This window comes from Dasypus novemcinctus, chromosome 12 (assembly GCF_030445035.2).
Source record: "Dasypus novemcinctus isolate mDasNov1 chromosome 12, mDasNov1.1.hap2, whole genome shotgun sequence".
NCBI classification, from domain to species: Eukaryota; Metazoa; Chordata; class Mammalia; order Cingulata; family Dasypodidae; genus Dasypus; species Dasypus novemcinctus.
In genome coordinates, this window is record NC_080684.1 from 38,370,982 (window position 1) to 38,389,186 (window position 18,205).

Sequence of the window (18,205 nt, forward strand, 5' to 3'; positions counted from 1 at the left end):
GACTGCCTAGGCCCTGTGACTTAAGGAGAGTCTTTAAGGTTCTGCAAGGAAGTTCCTTCTTCCAAGTGGTTTTTCCAGATCCCCCAATGACAAAGCCAATCAGAGGAAGAAACATTAAAAAAAAAAAAAAGACCATATTTGTTTTGTTTTGTTTTCTGTATAAAAATGAATCCCAGTATCAAAGTAGGGAAGAGAGGAAGAAGGGACACACTTCTTGGTGTAGGGAAATAGGGGGCAGGAGAAGGATATGCCTCAAAAGGAGGAGTAGGAGAGGAATGTCATTAAGGCAGCAAAATATTCTCTGTAAAAAGTTGGGGGAGGGGTCTCCATGGCTTCAGAGATGAAGGCAGAGATTGCGTAGTGGGGGGTCTCTCCACTCAAGTGTCCAAAGAAGGGAAATGACAGCTTCTCTTCCTTCTCTTGGTCCTTTTGCAGTCACTCCATTGCTCACTCCGGATTACCTTCTCCCTTTTGTAGATAAGAGTGCTGCAGGGCTTGGAAGGCAGAGACTCGCTTGTGTGGGTTAAAAGTCAGCATTTCCTGAGGGAAGAGACAAAAGTCAAGAAACCATGAGGAAAAAAAAAAAAAAGTAAGGTTTCTGCCCTCCCCCAGCAATACTTGGGATGGTTCTCTATTTTTAATCCCTCTCCTGTGGATGGCCATTCAAACCAACAATAAAAACTGCAACCTATCTATCAACCAAGCCTCAGTAAACATGACGGCTTGGGTCCTCTTTATACTGCTCCGTTTCTCAGCCCCATCTTGCCCCACACCCATGCCCAGTACCAGCAGCAGCTGTGCTCCAGACTCCTCCACCTCAGGCACCACCGACTGCACTGGGCGGGGCCCTCTAGGGGAAAAGGCTCCTCGGGGGAGAGACACGTCTCGGGGCCAGTCTTCCTCTGGGGGTAGCCCGATCAGACTATGGGGGACAGGAGAACTCTGGTCAGGAAGGTCATTCTCCAGCCCCCATTCCCAAGGGCAAAGCCAGCTGACATCCAGGGCTCAGCAGAAAGAGGATTGGAAATGGAAATTTCTCTTCCCCCCCTTGCCAGTCACTTACTCAAAGATTTTGCCTAACTGGTCCGCTTCAGAGTTTCCACAGAAGAGAGGCCTAAGGTGAGAAGAAACACAAGGTAGCAGTCGTTTTCTAAGATGGTAGTGGAATGATTACTGCTTAGGGGCTCAAAATAGGGCACAGAAGGAATGACATTCTGATACAAGCTACAGCATGGATGAACCTTGAAAACATTATGCTAAATGAAATAAGCCAGACACAAAAGGACAAATATAGTAATTCCACTTACATGAAATATCTAGAATAAACAAATTCATAGAGCCAGAAAGTAGATTAGAAGTCACTTTACCAGGGGCCAGGGGGAAAGGGAACAGCAAGGTATTGCTTAATGGGTACAGAGTTTGTTTTGGGTGATGAAAAAGTTTTGGTAATAGATGGTCTTCATATAGCATAGTAAATTAATTCATGCCACTGAACTGTACACTTAAAAATGGTATAAGTGGTAAGTTTTATGTTGTATATATGTTATCACATACACATACCTGGAGAGTATGAAAAATAAGGGATATGAAGTTCATAATTCCAGGACACTTCAGACCTTCTGGTTAGGGGCAAGGTGGTGAGTAGCATTCAAGTGAAAGAATATGCAGGGTCTGGATATGGGTTATGAATAAAGAGATCTGGGGAACTCAAGATACTCAGAAAAAAAAAAGGGGGGGAGCAGATGTAGCTCAGTGGTTGAGCACCTGCTTCCCACATATGAGGCCTGGGTTCAATCCCTGGACCCTCCTTAAAAAAAAAAAAGATACTCAGGCTCCTTACTTCCGACGAAACATCTCTGCGAAGATACAGCCAACACTCCACATGTCCACAGGCGTTGCATATGTAGACTGTAGAAGTACTTCTGGAGCCCGGTACCAGAGTGTAACAACCTAAAGGGAACAGAAGAGCAGATGAGGGTCCCAGAGGTTACCATGAAGCAAATCTGACTTCTCGATTATTATCGTCAATCACATCTACACCCAACTGGAACCCATACTGGCTACTATCTTTTTACTGACCACAGGTGTAAGTGCCATCTGGTAGCTGTAGATTCTGGCCAGGCCAAAGTCAGCCAGCTTAACTGTCCCACCACTTGTCACCAGAATGTTCTCTGGCTTCAGGTCTCGATGAACAATGCAATTGGCATGAAGGAAATCCAGGCCTCTTAGAAACTGGCGCATCAGATCCTGGTTTGGAAGGGGGGAGATACAGAGACACTGGAAACTAGACATCATACATGAAACCCCAACAGGTTCTATGACAAAGGTCCCAATCTACCTCTCAATGCCTAAACATCCCGCTCACCTTGATGGTCTCCACTGGCAAGCCTGGGGGGGGTGCCTTGTCCAGATAAGTCCTCAGGTCTTGGTCCACATGCTCAAAAACCAAGGTCACCTTGGTCTCCCGGTCAGTTCGGGCTGTGGCACAGACATCCATCAGCCTGTCCGGAACAAATGGTCACTCACTGGCCAAGCCCCTTTGACCCAACATGGCCTCCCAAGTTTCCTCAAGGTCCTTGCTTCTCTTTTGGGAGAAGCCCATTACTACCCATTCCCAACCTTTCATCTTCTCACCGGACAACGTTAGGATGTTCAAAAGCCTCCAGCCGCCTCAGTAAGGCCACCTCACGAACTGTGCTGATGGGAAGGCCTCCTCCAGCGCCTCCTCCATTGGGGACTCTCACGCTCTTGAGGGCCACAAAGTGGCCACTGTGGGGATCACGGGCCTTGTACACGGTCCCATAGGCACCAACACCAATCTCTGCCACTGGCTCATATCGAGGGGTGGCCATTCTCAGATCAGGGAAGACCCTACAATCACACAGAGCCTCCTACCACCAAAATCCCCTTTCAGAATGCACGTGGTATGAGCCTGCGGCAACAAAGGCATTCCCACAAAAGGCACCACAAAGAACCAGCATCCCATCCCATCCCCAATCTTCCACGGGGCCGGCCCCTCAGGTAACACACACTTTGACTCTAACGCCAACCCCTCCTGCCATGGGACACCCTAAAATTAAAAATGCCTCTTCCTTTGGGACCATCGCGCCCCCCGCAAGGGAGATCCCACACGACACACCCCCTGCGCCGAAGACCCTACGCCCTAGTCCCTTAAAATTACACCTCCTCACGACCACAAAGGACAATAGCACAACACCCTGCCACACTTCCTACCCTCGAGCGACCCTTCCACAACTAGCTCGCAAAACTCACTCGTGGAAAGCCGTGGGGGACCCCATTCCTGGGAAAAAAAACTGCACTTACCTCACCCCAGGGCGAGAGCTGCGGGGGCTGCCCGTTATCAGGGCCCGGGAGCCGATGGCTGTGGCGCCATACACTCGAGCTCAGGCCCGAGGAGCTGGACGCGACGTGCCGGACTGCAGACAGAGGCCGCAGGCTAGAGAGGCCCCCTCACCCCCACCCTCACCATGTGACCAGCTGCCAAAGAGGCGCGCGGAAACTGGGGGGGCGGGGCGAACGCCGGACGTTCGGGACACGTGACCCCCTCACCCATGCGCAGAGGGGAGCTCCTTCGACCTGGTAGGGGCCAGGGAGGGGAAGGGGACCGTGGGGGAGGTGGCAACCACATGATCTGTTGCTATCACACGTCCACATGATCTGTTGCTATCACACGTGACCGCTTGACACCGCTCTGTGGAGCCTAGGTGTGGTTACGCGGTGGGGCACGTGACTGGCTGTCAGAGCCCCAGCTGAGGGTTGGAGGGGGGAGCCGAGGGAGGGTGGAGCCCAAGACGGTGCCATGGCAACCTGAGCCACCCAGATCCAAACTCCTGGCGGAAGGCCCAGCCCGAGCACCTCTCCTGTCTCGCTACGTGTCTCTCAGTCTGTCCCATACTGAGGAGGTCGGGGGACGAGAAGTTGTGCTGTTGCTTTTACGCTCTACCGCCATCGGAAAAAAGAGTGTCTTTGTCTCATTCGTTCATTCATTCAACAAATGTTTGAGTACTTCCTCTCTGTGTGTGTATGTTTTGGTGTCTCAGCCACTAGCCCTTTAAAGTAGTGATAAGACTATTTATAAAGATTTAACCAGCAGTGTTCCTGTAAAACAGGGAGTGGGCGAGACTAGGATTAAAAGATGGACAGAAGGCAGATTAGTACAGTTAACAACAGTAACCCAAAAGGAAGGGTGGCAAGGTAATGCCCTCCTCCCTTCCCAACTTACCTCCCTCCCTCTTGGTGTTAAAAAAGAAGAGACTAAATGCAGAGAAGTTATTGATAAGCAGGAAATAGGAATACTTGACCTTTAAGATTCTTTTCAGCACTAAAATCTAATGATTCTGTGATATGTGTGTGCATATATATCTTAAATGTCATATAAAGATAGGTGGATGCTGATATACAAACAATCAATATAGGACTGAACATGTGCAAAAAAAAGTTACCCCAGACCAGCTCATTGCCTGAGAACAGTTTGTGTCCTTCTGCAAGTGTTGTGTCCGCTAATTTGGGGTCATTGTGGTTCTCTCTTTTGCCCAGCACTCTTTCCCAAATGGCCTCTGCTCACAGACACCTAGTTAGGCATGTAGGTTTTTCTGACTTTTTTTTTTTTTTCTGGTCTTATTGGCTCCAACTTCTATATTTCCCTGCCCTTTGAGGAGGAATCAGTGTCTTAATTGTGAGGAATTGTCATCTAAATCTGAAATATTTTTATTACCTTTCTATTTACCATTTCTTCCACCATAACTCCTATTTGGCTGAGGATGTAAGAGTTCAGGCTTGAAGATGAATACAAATCATACTTTGAAGCAAAATGGAAGTCACTTATAGTTCTGGGCCATTGCTGATGGGCAGCTGGGACTCTAGTAGGAAAAACCTGAAGGCCTGAACTGGGTAGGGGACTCTTGAGGTGAATGATTCATAGGCTACTTTGCCAGGTCTGGTTAGGTTTGTTTGTGTGGGTTTTTTTTAACAGCAATTTTATTGAGATATATTCATATTCCATACAATCCATCCAAAGTGTATATTCGGTGAGTTTTGGTATAATGAAAATGCCTTAATATTGACTGTAGTAGTGAACGCACAACTGTGATTATACCAGGACTGGTTACTTTGTAAACTTTCTGCAAGGCTGAGATGAGTGTCTGTGAGTTTGTCAAATTCCCTTCCTACACCAGAACTCCCCCACACACTTCAGTCTCCTCTTCCACTGAAGCCCATCACAGCTCACTGTCTTTAGAAAAGAAGTTACCCTCTATGTCTTCTTAGATGCTGTGTCTTCTTAGATCCTTCCAGACCCTTTTTCTGATCCTTCCGTCCATCCATCTGAAGCAGTTGAAAGCTTCTTATTGTCTATTGCTTTCCATTGAGGACCCTTAGTTTGGGGATCTGGCCAAGGCTCCATTCCCTCCCTTCTCCTGTTAATTACTCTTTTACTAATTAACTTTTTCCCAGTGTGTTTGACCAGATGGGCTCCCCCGGAATCCCTTTTCCCTCAGCTTCAGAAAGAAGAGGAAATGTGATGAAGGGTTAGAACTGGTTCTGGAGGTCAAGGCCCCCATAAAAGCAAAGAGCTAAGCCTGCGTGTGTGTGTGTGTGTATTTTATGTGGTGTTCGCTTCAGTGTAGTGATAGTGAGGACAGAAAGCAGGAAAGACACTCCCATCCCTGTCTCCCTTACTCACCTCCCTTCACATTTCCACCACACGCTTCAGTTTCTCACACAATCTGATTCCATCCCTTACTCGCTCACCTCCTTTCCACAGTCTCACGCCTTGCACACTTCTCAGTCTTTTGTGTAAAAGCCTTTGTTGCTTGAGTCCATCCCTTGCTCGCTCACCTCCTTCCCACATTCCCTTGGCTCACACAGAGACCCTGGCACAGCTCTTTCTTTGCCCTCCCATTTTGCACAAGCCTCGCCCTCCCCGGTGCACCTGCTTCCTCTGACCACTTCACTCACTCGCACGCCCCCCCCCCCTCCGCCCCCATTCTCCTACCGTGTGCACCCTCCCCTTCCTCGGCCACTCCCCTCCCTCCACCCTCCCCGGGGCGGGCTCGCACGCTCGCCCCCGCCCCCGGGGACACCTGCTCGTGCCGGGCTGGGCGGGGATGCGCAGCCGCGGCCCCTGCTCCTCTCCCCCTCCCCGCCCCGCCCCTCCCTCCGTCCCTCACCGGCTCCTCGCCGCCCGCCCCGCCCGCCCCTCCCGCCCGCCGCTCCGGGGGGGTCTCCGCCGCCGCCGCCGCCGCCGGAAGGAGCCGCCATTTGCCACCGCCGAGCGCACCGGCCGAGCGGAGCCGGAGCCGGGGGCCGGAGCGCGACCCGGGCCGGGAAGACGGCCATGGGGGGCGGCCCCGCCGCGGGAGGACCCGGGCGCGTAATCCCGGGGGCCCGGCCCGCTCCGGACCCGGACCCGCGGGGCGCCGCACCCTGAGCCCCCCTCCGCGCCCCCCTGCCCCGGCCATGGCCGCCCGCCTCGCCGTCCCCGGGCCGCCAGCCCGCTCGGCCCTGCGAGCCCCGGAGCCGCGGCGGCGGCGGCGCTGAACGGCACTCGCAGGCCCCGAAGCCCCCGGCCGGGCTCGGCTCTCCAGCGCGCGCCCCCGGCCCGGCCTCGTCCTCCCCCCTCCCCCCGCCGCCCCAGAGCCCCCCTGCACGCCGCCCCCCGCCCCCCGGCCCCCGCCCCCCGGCGCCCGGACGATGCTCAAGTCTCGGCTCCGCATGTTCCTGAACGAGCTGAAGCTGCTGGTGCTGACGGGCGGGGGGCGGCCCCGGGCCGAGCCGCAGCCCCGGGGGGGCGGGGGGGGGCGGCTGCGGCTGGGCGCCCTTCGCCGGCTGCTCGGCCCGGGACGGCGACGGCGACGAGGAGGAGTACTACGGGTCGGAACCGCGCGCCCGGGGCCTGGCCGGGGACAAGGAGCCGCGGGCGGGACCCCCGCCGCCGCCCGCGCCGCCGCCGCCGCCCCCGGGCGCGCTGGACGCCCTGTCGCTCAGCAGCAGCCTGGACAGCGGGCTCCGAACCCCCCAGTGCCGGATCTGCTTCCAGGGCCCCGAACAGGTCAGGCCTGGGTACCTGGCCGGGAGGAGAAGGGTGGGGGCGCGCACCTGGGGCGCCCGGGGAGACCGCGAGCAGGGGGCGGGGCCTGAGGAGGCCGGGCGGGACCCAGGCCCCGGAGTGGGAGAGGGGTGAGGTGCCAGGCAGGCTGGAGACTCCTGAAGCTCGTGTTTGGGAGATGGGGGGCAGGGGTCCCCAGGAAGGGGTGGGGCTTTCTTCCGAGAGACCTCAAAAACCCTCTCACCCTTTAGCAGGGAGAGCCTTTCTTCCCCTTTTCCCTCACCCCGGGGTCGTTGTAGACTGAGGGGTTCTCGCAAGGGTGGGCACCCAGGAGAGTGCTTTTATTACCACCTTGAAGGGAGGGGCCGAGCCGGCGCCCTTGTCTCACTCCATATTTCTCTCCTTGGGGCACTTTTCTTCCCATTCTACAACTTTCTATCTCGTTACAGAGAGTATTCTTTGTGTAAATTTCATGAACAAAGTTGCCCTGGGATAGTTCCAAGGGGTGTGAGAGAGAGCATACCTTGATTAAAGGGGAGCATTCTCCACAGACACCCGCCCCCAGGATGTCCCCCCCTTCTGATCCTTGGAAACTGAGGGCGGTAACCCACTCCAGAATGGGCCAGATCTGTGAAATACTTTACAGTGAGTAGGGGAAGGAAGGCAGCGCTCAGAAACTCTGATCTTCCCCTCCCTTCACATGCAAAGGGCATGCCCTTTGGGAAGCCTTAAAGACCATCTTTCCCAAATCTTAGGAAAGAAGACCCAGTGCTCCACTGCCCGGGCCCTTTTCATCCCCCATCTGTTTGGTCTGGGGTAGTTTCCATGAAGCTCTAACTTCTCTCTTTTCTGCTGAAGCGTTAGCCTCTTGCCCCATTTTGGTTGAAAGATCTTGTCCCGTTTGGGTGAGAATGACTGACCTGGAGGGCACGTTCTCCTCCCTCTCCGGAGAGGAGCTGTGTTGGGAAGGGGTGGTGATGGCTGACGGGGCCCCTTCCCACTCTCCCTCCAGGGGGAGCTCCTGAGCCCCTGCCGCTGTGACGGCTCTGTGCGCTGCACGCACCAACCCTGCCTCATCCGCTGGATTAGTGAGAGGGGCTCCTGGAGCTGTGAGCTCTGCTACTTCAAGTACCAGGTCCTGGCGATCAGCACCAAGAACCCACTGCAGGTGAGGGGCAAGAAGAGGACTCTGAGACTAGGACGAGGACTCTGTGACCAGTGGAACCAGGGTCACTTTAGGAAGCCTATTTCATCTTGTTTACTCTTTCCCCAAAGCCACCCCTCCTCATCATTACTGCAGTCTCCTATCTGTCTGCAAGTCCTTCTTTCCTTCCTTCATTTGTTGACAAAGGCATTTATTGGGTGCCACCTGTGTTCCAGGCACTGTTCTAGGCACTGAGGCAGCAAAAAAGGAAAAGATGATACATATGTTGTTTTTGGTGATGAGGATGATGAGGATGATAGCAAACATACTGTTGTATGTGTGCCAAGCTCTTAGCAGATATTAACTCTTTTAGTCCTCATAATAATTCTATATAGTAGGGACCATTATTATGAGGACATTCATGAGCAAAGAGATGAAAACTTGCCCAAGTTTCCTTAGCCAGTAAGTGATAAGGTTAGGATTTGGGATTCCAACATAGATGTTCTGGTTTCAGAGCACTTGCCTGATTCTGCCTTTCTGAAATAAAACTGACAAATAGTATCAAACAGCCTAATAAGTGCCACATTCTAGTTTTGATCAGGAGCAGAGATATAGCAATCCTGCTTCAAGGGTTTGGGGAAGACACCTGGAGCATCCTCCTCTTCAGGTCCACCCGTCACCGGACCCTCCATCCTTTTCTGTGACTTTCTGGAGCCCTCTCTCCCACACAGTGGCAGGCCATCTCCCTGACGGTCATCGAGAAGGTCCAGATTGCCGCCATAGTTCTGGGCTCTCTCTTCCTCGTTGCCAGCATCTCCTGGCTTATCTGGTCCTCACTCAGCCCTTCAGCCAAGTGGCAACGGCAGGATCTGCTCTTTCAGATCTGCTACGGCATGTACGGCTTCATGGATGTCGTCTGCATAGGTGAGGGCACCTCTTCTCCTCCCTTTCCTGCTTAGCATCTTCCCTGGACTCCCATACTTAACTTCCCTGCCCATCCCCTCAGCTTCATGGTCATATTTTCCACCATTGGGAGCTTTTAGGGCTATCATGCCCCTCCATTCCTGCTTCCCTAGGACCCTTTGTAACCCTTCTCACTCTAGAGAAATGCTTGCTTACAGTGTCCTGGGCAGTAGATGACCCTTGATTTCTTATCTGTCTTGCTCAGGCCTCATCGTCCATGAAGGCTCCTCAGTCTACCGCATCTTCAAGCGTTGGCAGGCAGTGAACCAGCAGTGGAAAGTCCTGAATTATGACAAGACCAAGGACATAGGAGGAGACACAGGGGGAGGGACAGCAGGGAAGCCAGGCCCCAGGACCTCACGGACAGGCCCCCCCTCTGGGGCCACCAGCCGCCCCCCAGCTGCCCAGCGCATGCGGACGCTCTTGCCTCAGCGCTGTGGTTACACAATCCTGCACCTCCTTGGACAGCTGCGGCCACCAGATGCCCGTTCTAGCTCCCATTCTGGCCGTGAGGTTGTCATGAGGGTCACCACAGTCTGAACTGGACTCCAGGAGCAGGGATCGTGAGTCAGAACATTGGCCAGAGATGAGCGCTCATGGATTGTGGCTGAAATCCTGGCTCGAGGTACCACCTGGACCTGGTGTCTGGGGCACTCTGACTGTCCCCACCACTGAGGATCTCCGTGGGCAGCCTCAAGCTGGAGACACACTGTCTGACCTCTACTGCCCACTGGGTGGGGATACCTGGATGATGTTCCAGCCCTCACTGGCAGCTCCTCACACTCATCCTGGGGTGGCCCATAGGCAGCAGGGGAGAGCAGCTTTTCTTCCCTGGAGAGAACCGTCCTTACCTCAGCTCCAAAGGCCTTCAGCCCCCCAGCTCCACCACAGTGACTTGGTGAAGGGGGACCAATGCCAGAAGAAAGGGGCTGTAGACCCCCCCACTCCCCATCCCTTGGCCACAGGGCATCTGGCAATAAGACTAGTATACATTGACCTCCCGTTCCCTGCATGAGGGCGGGGGGACCTCCCCCCCTGCTCCGCCCCCCATTGCATGGGGGGAGGGCATAAAGAAACATTTATATGCACATGGAGACTCCTTTCTCATCTGGGGCTTTTCTGAAGGGCTGAGAGGTGTGGGGAGGTTTCTCTGCACGGGTTGCAAATCCCAAATGCGGCAGTGGGTTCTGAGCTGGAGGTGTAACTCCCACTTGCTGGTGAATAATTCACTTTGGCTGCTAGGTGGCAGTGCTCAGCGGTATCGAAGGGGTGGACCTGCCACCTGCAAATGGTGTGATTTAGGAAAAAAAACCCTCTCAGCTGCAGTTTTCCTGTCTACCTCTTTGGATTGGGATGAGGATAAATGAAGGACAGGTTGAATGCCATTGCAAAGAAAAATCAGTAATGGTATCAAAAGATTCCTAGACTAATAGGTAGTCCATTTATTTCAAGTGGGAGTTGGTATAATATAAAAAATGTGTTTTTCATTCAGAATTGCCCAGAGCCTTGGAGTTTTGTGTTGGGAGCATAATAGATATGGAACTATGAGGGGAAATAGACATTGTAAATGTGAAAGAAGGTGGTTATTTGCAAGAATGAGAGCCACTCTGCCCTGGCTATACACTGGGGCCTGGGGACCCCATCCTTTTTGTTCTGGGGATTGTCTGGGTTCTGTGGATCCTTCCCAGGTACTGTGTCAGCGAGAGATACAGTGAGAAGTTGAATTTAGACCCATTTGGAGTAAGACAGAAGGGAGTCTACCAATGTTAGGATCCAGTTTAAGCTGCTCCAGTTCACAGTTGCAGGACTGATCCTGGTGTGCCCTAGCGATTGGTAATAGCAGGAAGGTATTGTACTTGCAGGCAGCAGTGTAGAAGGCTGTTGCTTATAGAGAAAGGTTTGGGAAAGGCTGTTAAAGGTAGGTTAGCCTGAAGTCTTGGGGCTGTATGTTATGTGAATGGTGGTGTCTTTTAAGTGAATTATTCATCAGCAATTAAATTAATAATTTCGTACACTGCTAAGGTTAGATCCAGAGGCCTTTCCTGTTATTGGCTGCTCTGCTGACTGCCTGGGGATGTTCTGGAGGAAATGTTTCTCTGTTAAAGACCCACATATCCTTACCTAGGAAACTGATTCTCAAGCTCCCTCCAAAAAGGGGGGGTCTTGGCTACTGTCCATGGTGCTGGCACCCAGACTTGTCTGGAGGGGTAAGAAGCAAAGCTGGACAGGGGTCTGAGGCACCTAGAAGTGTGGGGGTGTACCCAGATGAGAATGAGGGCACTGAGGCTGGGCCCATCATCTTTCCAATGAGAAGCTGTTTCCGCAGAGCGCTAGCCCTGCACATTCCCTACCCGGGGAGACTGATTTATCACTCAGAAAAACTAGTGAGGAGCAGAAGGGGCACAGCAAAGAAGAGTGTCTCCTCATACCCATACTAGCAGATAGGGACTTAGGTAGATACATGACCCACAGGGATGCCTGTACCAAGCCTGAGCTGTCCCCGAGGAATGGCCCCACAAGGAAGCTTGGACGTGCCCCCAAAACACAGGCACACACACAAACACACTGCCTTCATTTCCATGCTCACCAAGCGAGACAGTGGTCTTCTCCTCCAGCACCAATGTTGGTCTTGGTATAGGGGTTGGGGCTAGCTATCAGGATGGTCCCCTCTCCTTCCCTGTTTCCAACTTATAGAGATGCTTGCCAGGAAAGGGGTCAGTCCTTGCCTGGTGGAGAATGTAGATGGGCAGAATCCTCATCACTGATTCCAGGGAAAAGGGTCTGTGAGTGGGCTGGGCTGTCATTCTCCCTCACAGCTCAAATCTGTGAAAATCAGATCACTTAGGCTCACATGGAGCTTAGCAATAGGGGCGTGGGGGTGGAGACTGAATAGAGAAGGGGTTGAGACCAGGGGCAGTAAATGTGCACTGGTCTCTGTCACTACACAAGGCTTTGGATATGCCTCCCTCCCTGTGGCTCTTACCTAAGTAGATACCCACAGAAGGCCTGGCTGACTACTGGAGTTTCCATGGTCAGGAAGCCATGGCTAGGGCAGGGAGCCGAGGACGGGGAGGTGTGAAGCGAAATCTCCATCTACACCCAGCTAATTGGAATGGGTTCGGGAGCAGGTCCTGACATGGGGAGGGTAACCTGGGATACAGAGCGAGCTGTGGGGAATGTGTGGAGAGATTTATTTGGATGGAAGATGAGTTCATTTGTATACATCATAAGGGGAGAACTATGCCCAGCCTCTAGGGGGTTAGAAAGAGTGCTGACTGAGGGAAATAGGCTCTGTCTGCCCACTGCCACCCCCTTCTGCTGCCCTGGTGCTCCAGGGCTTCTGGCCGCCCCCATACTCGGCTTTTATCCTGTCTGTCTGACTCCACTTCTCTGCCTGTATCCCTGTGTTTCTCTGAAGGAGATTATCTTGGAAGAACTTTCCCAGAGAGGGCAGAGTGACCATTTTAGGATGTCCTTCAGTCCTGGCAGTCCAGGTTCCAAAAGCACTTTCCCTCCCAAAGAATCAGCCGCTCTGTCCATGTTTGCAAATCCCCAGCTCTGAGCCACATCTGCAGCCTGGCCCTGGCAGTAACTTTTCACTACCACCCCCTTACTCTCTTGCAGCCAGACTTGGCTGTTCCTACTACTGACAGAAACATGTCTGGGTTTGTGATGCAAACCGCTCTCCCAGGAGTCCAGACCTCCCATTTTTAAGTGTGTGGGGTGGTGGTTCCATTCCCAGGACCTATGAAATCAAGGTGCAGGGTGGGGAGTCAGGATCATGCCTTGCCTCTAAGTCTAGTAGGTAGTAGGGGTGGGAGAGAAGTTAGTCAAAAGTCAAGGATGGAACACAATTTTTTTTTTTTATTTCAAAACTATGAACACCTTAAAATTTCAAATTTAAAAAAGAAGACATAGACTTGGGCAGGGACAGGCCCAGAGATGTCTCTGCCTGAGAACTAAGTGGCAAGGCAAGCCCACCTAATAGTGACCAGAGAGTGAGGGAAAGTTAAAGAACATGTGATAAACCAGGCTAGGACAGAACCACCTTCCTAGGGGCAAAATGAGGAAGAAGGAGGTAGAGAGAGTCTGGTAAGCTGCTTATCTCTTCTGCCCCATGGTCCAGATTCAATCTGACAATGTGTATAGTATCACCTAGTCAGGGATAGGCCCTGGCAGAGGGATATGAAGGATTCTTCCTCTCAAAGAGCTCGCACGCAAGGCAGGAGGACCAACCAGGTCCAGGCCAGATGCACAATTCCTTAGCTCATGCCACGGTAATGAGTACCCATGGAAGCCCCAAAAGGCCAGTGGCTGAATCCTTCCTCGGGCTACCAAGCCTTGTTAGTTAAGATCTGAGTTGGCCCTTGAAGAATGTGTATGGTACAGGGACCATGGTTTTCTTAGGCCTGCTGGGCCAGGCCGGCTGCATACTTCACACCTGGGTCTGAGATGCCTCAAACACTTTACTGTGGTCATTCTGTCTAGTTAGGTCAGACAGGCCTCACGGTGAAGAGGCATCTCTCAGTCTCGTGCCTAGTAAGCCCCATGATCAGGGAAGGGGTGATGAAGATAGCTTCCTTCCACAGGTCTCTCTGTCCACAAACTGTAGGTTGATGCTCCTCTCGGGGACCAGGACAGTCCGGGTCATAGGTCTGATTGGGGCAGCACCTGGCTCAGGCTGTACCTCAAAGTGGGTCAAGATCTGGAAAGAGAGGTCAAAGGCTATCACTAAGGAAGGAGTCTGCAGTGGTGGACTTGACTGATTAAGGGTATCAATTAGTGTTAGGATGGTCAATGTTGAGGTGGCACTTCTTTGTTAATGAGAGTGAGTGATTACAGTAGGGAGAAAGAGTCTAATATCCTTGGTCACCCTCCAGGCCTACAATGGAATGGATATTTTCAGAAGATTTGGTCTACCAGGTCCTTTATATTTTCCTAGGATTGTCAGAGGGGAGGAGCCCATAGCTTTAGAGGGTTAGGGCCTCTCCATTCTGAGGAGGCTGTAAGATCACTCACCTGGGCCAAAGCCATTTGCAACTCCAGCTCTGCCAGGCGTTTCCCCATGCAGCTGCGCTTGCCAAACCCAAAGGGGAGAGAGGCAAATGGGTGGGGGGATGGGCCCTTTCCCAGCCATCGTGCTGGACGAAAAGAATCTGGCTCTGGGAACTGGGCAGGGTCCCGTGAAGTGGCATAGTGACACAGAGTGACCAGCGTCTGGTGGGGGAAGAACACAAGCTTAGTTTGGGCCCAGGAATATGGGGAGGGACATGGAGAGAAAGAGGAGGGTGTATCTGCGGGGACAAAGGCAGGCCCTGCTTGTTGATGGGGAAGTTTGCTGGGGCTACTTTTGGGATGATTTCTCCCCTGTGCCATTATAGAGGCATTCAGGCCAAGCGGAAGGTTTGAAGAGCTTAATGGGAGTTGGAGAACAGAGCTGGGGCCCAAGGTAGTGAGGGATGGGCTCAGCATAAGGAGTCCATAGGCTTTACTCACATTTTTGGGGATAATGTAGTCACCCACACGAATGTCTTTGTCTGGGACACGGGAATTCCCAGGTACCACAGGGTACAGCCTGAGTCACAGAGCACAAGAGGGAGAAAGCAGGATGAAGCTGGGGGTGGTAACATCCCTCTTGTCCTCTCCAACTTCCAAACCCATTCTTGGCCTGGGGTACCATTTTTCTCTTCTCTGCTTCCATTCACTATCTGCTTCCCCAGCCCTTCCCAGCATTTTCCCTAGCTCCTCCTCTCCTTGCCCTCACCTCAGCACCTCCTTCACAACGGCCTTCAGCAGGGGCAACTGGGAGAGAGCAGTGGCTGGGAAGTGGGCACAGCAGCCCAGGGCAGCTGTAATCTCGGAGTGGAGTGCCTTCTGGATTTCGGGGTGCCGGGAGAGCTCATACAGAGCCCAGGAGAGCGTGTTGGACACCTGGGTGGGGGGGAACAGGTGAGAGGTCAGAGGTGTTGGGAGTGGGGACCCAGTATAGGAAGCAGAATATGGGGCAAGACTAGGTTGATGCTAAGCCAGACTGGTCTACAGGGACGGGATGGGTCCCCTGCAGCCAGAAAGTGACCCCTGGGGCTGGAAAATCTGAAGTCTGGAAGCCGGGCTCTCGGCCTGGGGGGAGAATCTCACCGTGTCCACTCCGGCCAGTAGCAGCTCGGTTACATTCCCCAAGATGGATGGAGCAGGCAGCTTTTCCCGGAACAAAAAGTAGGTCAGGTGTGCCCCCGGTCCCGTATCCTCCTCAGGCTTCCCCTGACTCCTCTCGGCGCCTCGGCGCTCGCCGCTCCACGTGCTGCTGGGCTGCGCGGAGAGATGGCACAGGGGCGCCTCACCACCCCTGCACCGTTCTACGCCCGCCTTCCCCACCCCCCACCTGTTCCGCGCCTTACAAATGCAAACATCTGGTCCCAGTCCCGGCAGAGGCGGGCCCAGGGTCCCGGCACGAGGCGGTGCAGCCATGTCCGGCATAGCCATGGTCAGCAGCGTGGACACGAACACCGAGCCCACGGCGCGGATGAAAGCCTCGGTGTCCGGCAGCACTTCGGCCTCCAGGCAGGCCCAGGCGCGAGCCCAGCAGCACCGCGGCTATGCCTGGCGGGGAGGGGCGCGGTCAGGGCGGCGGGGGGGCGCCCGAGCGGGTGCCTGGGCGCCCGTTTTCCTACCTCCGAGGCGAGACTCACCTTCCCAGTCCGAACTTGTAAAACTCTCCGGCCACGTCCCGGACCAGAGCGGGCGGCCCGGCTCCCCGGCCCCCGCTGGCGCCTCAGTCGCCGCACAAGGTCGCGAACTACGTTGGTCCAGGGTCCCGGCGTAGCCGGCGGCCGCTTGAGGTCGAAGGAGCAGCGGGGCCAGGAGGCTGCGGAGCCTCTGCCATTCTTCGCCTTCCCCTGCAGGGGTGATGAGAGAGGGCGCGTCGGGGCGGGAGCTAGGGTGCGCGGAGGCGGCGGACGCGGCCGCCGCGGTGGAGAAGGAGCCGAGCTCGGCTGCGGTGGCCCCAAGAGGGAAGCGGTTGCGGCTGCTCCCTCGGGACACAGAAACCTGCCTCTGCCCGCGCCTGCCTTCCAGCTCCCCCCTCCTTATTCATTTCCTGCCCCAGAGGGGCGTGGGTTCCCGGGGGCCTGAGTCACAGAATCTTACGTTCCACCCAGGTCCTGGGACCCTAACCCCTTCCTCTGGTTCTCTCGTTTTCCAGCTTCTGGCCTCAAAGGGTAATGGGAAGGGCGGGGACGGAACACAGCAGCTTGGGAAACAAGACTGTGGCGGGAACGTGTCCGAAGGTTGGGGGTAACTGCCTGCCCCTCTCCTTCCACGTCCTCAGACAGACTATTTCGGGAGCGGCCGCAGGAGAGGGCGGCTGCGGGCGTGCGGACTTGGGGTACAGAGAGGACTCACGCGGTGAGCAGTCCGCAAGCCCGCTGGCGGCGACGGCGGTGCTCTACCCAGGGGGAGAAGCTACAGCGCTCCGGCCGCGGCCCCTCTGTCGCAGCAGCTGCTCGATGAGTGCCGGGGCGGCGAGGAACACCGTGCGCACCGGCCCGAAGTTGGCCGACCACACCGGCCCGAAGCGCTCAGAATTCTGCACCTGGGAAAAACAGGGGTAGCAGAGTTGAGGGACCCGGACCGGGGCCTCCCGGCTTGGCTGGAGATAAGGCCAAGGGGCTAGACTGGGCTGTAGAAGGGGCGACCTCTGCTTCTTCCCCAACGCCCAGCGAATGTCTGACCTACCGCGGCAAACTTCTTTCTCCCACTTCCCATCCCTAGGAAGTTTCAGTGTGATGAGCAAAACAAATTGTGCGCAGATATTCAGGATCTCTGTTTGTTCACCTGGGCTGAGCAGAGGCTGAAAAATCCCTAGAAGCTCCCCTACCTGGGTGGGTCCATCTCAGGCTGGGTCCCCCCTGAGAGCAGGGGACAACTGTAGTTTAAGCAAATGTGTCTAGAGTGCCCTGAGGTGACTGCAGGCTTGTGCCTCTCTCATTTGTCCTAGATGGGAAGGACCTCCAGACAACCGCACTGCAAGAAGGTGCTTCCTGGGCGTACTCTGCTAGGTGTCAGGGCAGTCTATACCCCCAGGACCAACTTGCCTTTTCCCTAATTCACAGCCTGCATTCTTACTGGCCCTCCCTGGCACTTCCCGTACTAGGTGGTCTTTTCTAGACTTGACAAAGCTAACTTCTCTGGCTCCCCACCCACCCACCCACCCCCACCCCTACCTGCAGCTCATGCAGATGTGACAGCCCTCCCTTGCAGAAAAGTTCAGCCAGGAAGCCGGTGTGTGGAGGGGCCTGGGATGTCGGCCAAGCTGTGGGGCACCGAGTCGGCGCCTCGGAGCCCAGCTCAGGAGCCCCAGTGGGCGCGTTGGAACAGCCTGGAGGCCAGCTTCAGGGTCTGGGTCATGGTTTGGTTCAGGGAGCCCACGAAGGACAGCGCTTCTCTGGAGCCTTTTGCCTGCTTCCCGGAGCCCCTATTTAACCCTTGGGCCAGGCTGTGGTGACGCCCCCTTTTTCAAGCTCCTTAGCCAATCCCCTCTCCCTAGTGGTCCACGCTGGGGATTAGCACCCAGGAACCGCAGGCGGGGCTGGGGCTGCCTTCAAGGCCCCCTGGGTCTCACATTGCTCTGTTTCTGCTCCTGGGCTGGTGCCCTAGTCCTGTAGCCTAAATGTCCCTTCTAGGAATGGCTACTTAGTGAACCTTAGGTGACCAAACCGCATGACTCAGCCCCTGGTATTCCACTGCTTCCCTAGGGAGCCAGGCCCCTTTAGGCCCATTCCAGGAATTCCCCATCTTCCAGCTTGTACAGGAAGGGAAGCAGGGAAGACACACAGCTGTAGTTGTGCCCACATTCTTGGCTCATCTTTGCCGCACCTTTTCTGTACCTGAGCAGCTTTCCCTGCACCCAACCAGGCCACATCTCCACTCTCTACAGGTCGGGCAGATGTGGGCTGTTACTGGGTTACAGTGGCCCCAGGCCTTCATCCTTCTTTGGAAGAAGGGATGTTTTTGGTTAACATGCCCTATCTCTG

General features: G+C 54.6%; 3 protein-coding genes across 4 annotated transcripts; 1 reads left to right on the forward strand and 2 right to left on the reverse strand.

Moving 5' to 3' along the window:
- Positions 1–137: 137 nt before the first annotated feature.
- On the reverse strand, positions 138–3,484 carry CDK4 (cyclin dependent kinase 4). Of its 2 annotated transcripts, none has more exons than XM_004481275.5 (8): positions 3,325–3,484; positions 2,635–2,871; positions 2,366–2,501; positions 2,080–2,247; positions 1,841–1,950; positions 1,064–1,114; positions 787–922; positions 138–540 (listed from the first exon to the last, which is right to left on the reverse strand). In XM_004481275.5, the coding sequence occupies exons 2-8, from the start codon at positions 2,850–2,852 to the stop codon at positions 448–450; spliced, it is 912 nt and encodes a 303-aa protein (XP_004481332.1). In that variant the 5' UTR covers positions 2,853–2,871; positions 3,325–3,484; the 3' UTR covers positions 138–447. The 2 variants fall into 2 exon arrangements, with proteins under 2 accessions (XP_004481332.1, XP_004481331.1); XM_004481274.5 differs by having other exon boundaries at positions 314–540; positions 2,635–2,891; positions 3,325–3,466.
- A 2,738-nt stretch (positions 3,485–6,222) lies between these two features.
- Positions 6,223–10,261, forward strand: MARCHF9 (membrane associated ring-CH-type finger 9). Its single transcript, XM_004481313.5, is given in 5 exon segments — positions 6,223–6,810; positions 6,812–7,069; positions 8,079–8,234; positions 8,942–9,134; positions 9,379–10,261. Coding segments are annotated over 5 exon segments (1,041 nt in total). The 5' UTR covers positions 6,223–6,711; the 3' UTR covers positions 9,714–10,261.
- Positions 10,262–13,604: 3,343 nt separating this feature from the next.
- On the reverse strand, positions 13,605–17,701 carry CYP27B1 (cytochrome P450 family 27 subfamily B member 1). The gene is given in 15 exon segments (XM_058308345.2): positions 13,605–13,878; positions 14,193–14,390; positions 14,670–14,748; positions 14,938–15,104; positions 15,312–15,465; positions 15,549–15,643; positions 15,645–15,737; positions 15,739–15,778; positions 15,869–15,933; positions 15,935–15,976; positions 15,978–16,068; positions 16,575–16,662; positions 16,665–16,764; positions 17,396–17,455; positions 17,457–17,701. Coding segments are annotated over 15 exon segments (1,548 nt in total). The 5' UTR covers positions 17,580–17,701; the 3' UTR covers positions 13,605–13,725.
- Between the last annotated feature and the right edge of the window lie 504 nt (positions 17,702–18,205).

Excerpts from the sequence above, each read along its gene's own strand:
- CDK4 (XM_004481275.5), bottom strand. The coding sequence starts at position 2,852 with ATGGCCACCCCTCGATATGAGCCAGTGGCAGAGATTGGTGTTGGTGCC. Across the intron at positions 1,951-2,079 it reads AGATGGCACTTACACCTGTG|GTTGTTACACTCTGGTACCG; the intron begins GTCAGTAAAAAG and ends TGTTCCCTTTAG. Across the intron at positions 1,115-1,840 it reads GCAGAGATGTTTCGTCGGAA|GCCTCTCTTCTGTGGAAACT; the intron begins GTAAGGAGCCTG and ends TTCTCACCTTAG.